The 1,442-nt window shown below is 37.9% G+C and overlaps 1 protein-coding gene across 1 annotated transcript; it reads right to left on the bottom strand.

Moving 5' to 3' along the window:
* Positions 1-257: 257 nt before the first annotated feature.
* On the bottom strand, positions 258-1,154 carry LOC114083194 (olfactory receptor 14J1-like). The gene has a single exon (XM_027924374.2). The coding sequence runs from the start codon at positions 1,152-1,154 to the stop codon at positions 258-260; it is 897 nt and encodes a 298-aa protein (XP_027780175.1).
* Positions 1,155-1,442: the final 288 nt, after the last annotated feature.

Raw genomic sequence — 1,442 nt, 5'->3', positions numbered from 1 at the left:
GTAGTTCAATGAATACAATGTTCAATAAATTAGGAAAAAAGTTTCTTCAATGATGAAGATTATATTAATAGTTTATCTACAGAAAGTAATGCTATTTCTTCATTAACTTTACAAATTGATGGATCCAATTACCAAACAATTCCTTGCATATAATATTGAAGAACCACTAACAACAGGACAAAAGCGTATTTTTCCCAGAGAATTCTCTGTCCAAAAGTAAGTTTCTTAGCACACCCTTCTTGGTCTCATTCCTCAGACTATATATAGCTAGGATTGAGTGTTGGGGGTATCACTGTGTAAAAGATAGATACCATAAAGTCAAACGCAGATGGAGAATCTGAGGTTGGTTTTAGATATGCACAGATGCCTGTAGAGAGAAAAAATGAGACAACAAAGAGGTGGGGCAGGCAGGTGGAGAATACCTTAGAGCAGCCTTCAGCAGAGGGTATTCTTAGAACTGTGGAGAATATGTGAACATAGGAGAATGCAATGGAGACAAAGCAGGCTAATGCTACCACAAACATGAAAGCAGCTACTCCAATCACTCCTAGGTAATCATTGAAACAGAAGAGCTTCAGTAATTGGGGGACATCACAGAAAAATTGATGGATTATTTTCACCCTACAGAATGTGATAGAAAATGTGGCTGATTTTATGAAACAATTGGAGAAATTGCTGTATAAGATTCCTGAGATGCCTCCACTCACCCACACAGCTATCATAGCCCACTGACAATTTCTGGGATCCATGATGATCTCGTAGTGCAGTGGGAAGCAAATGGCTGTATAAAGGTCATAAGATATGACTGTAAGAATAGCTACCTCAGTACAGGCCAAAGATGTGAAGGAAAAAACGTGCAGTATGCACTGGCCATATGAAACATAGTTATCATCCATCAGTGAATTGTCAATGGCCTGGGGGACTGTGACAGAAATGAAGGAGAGGTCCAGAAGGGAAAGGTGCTTCAAGAAGTAATACATTGGAGATTGGAGGTGCTGGTCCAGTGTTGTGATGGTGATAATGACGAAGTTTCCTGTCAAAGCCACTTGGTACAACACCAAAAAGAGCAAAGCATACAAGATCTGCAGCTCATGATCATCAGAAAACCCCACGAGAAGGAATCCATTCCTTGTGGTTATGTTTGTCATAATCATTTGGAAAATGCAAATCTGGTAGCAGCTGGAAAATAAAAGAATGTGGGAAATGTAATAGAAAGTCACTAAAATAATTATTAATCTGTTCATCATTTTTATTTCAATTATTTAAGGACCTGTTATTTGTCAGCTGTGTCCTAGATGTTGGGAAATCAAAGATGATAATACATGTTTGTTTCTTAAGTACATAGAGCATACAGTTTACCTTAGTAAACTAGTAGTTAGAATACAAAACAGGTCCTATCAAGAAAAAGTCATTGTGTTTGCCCCAGGGATAAATGCTATTCC

The sequence above is a fragment of the Marmota flaviventris genome, chromosome 7 (assembly GCF_047511675.1).
Source record: "Marmota flaviventris isolate mMarFla1 chromosome 7, mMarFla1.hap1, whole genome shotgun sequence".
Classification (NCBI taxonomy): Eukaryota; Metazoa; Chordata; class Mammalia; order Rodentia; family Sciuridae; genus Marmota; species Marmota flaviventris.
Note: the sequence above shows the minus strand (reverse complement) of the source record. Positions and strands in the feature narration are given on the sequence as shown.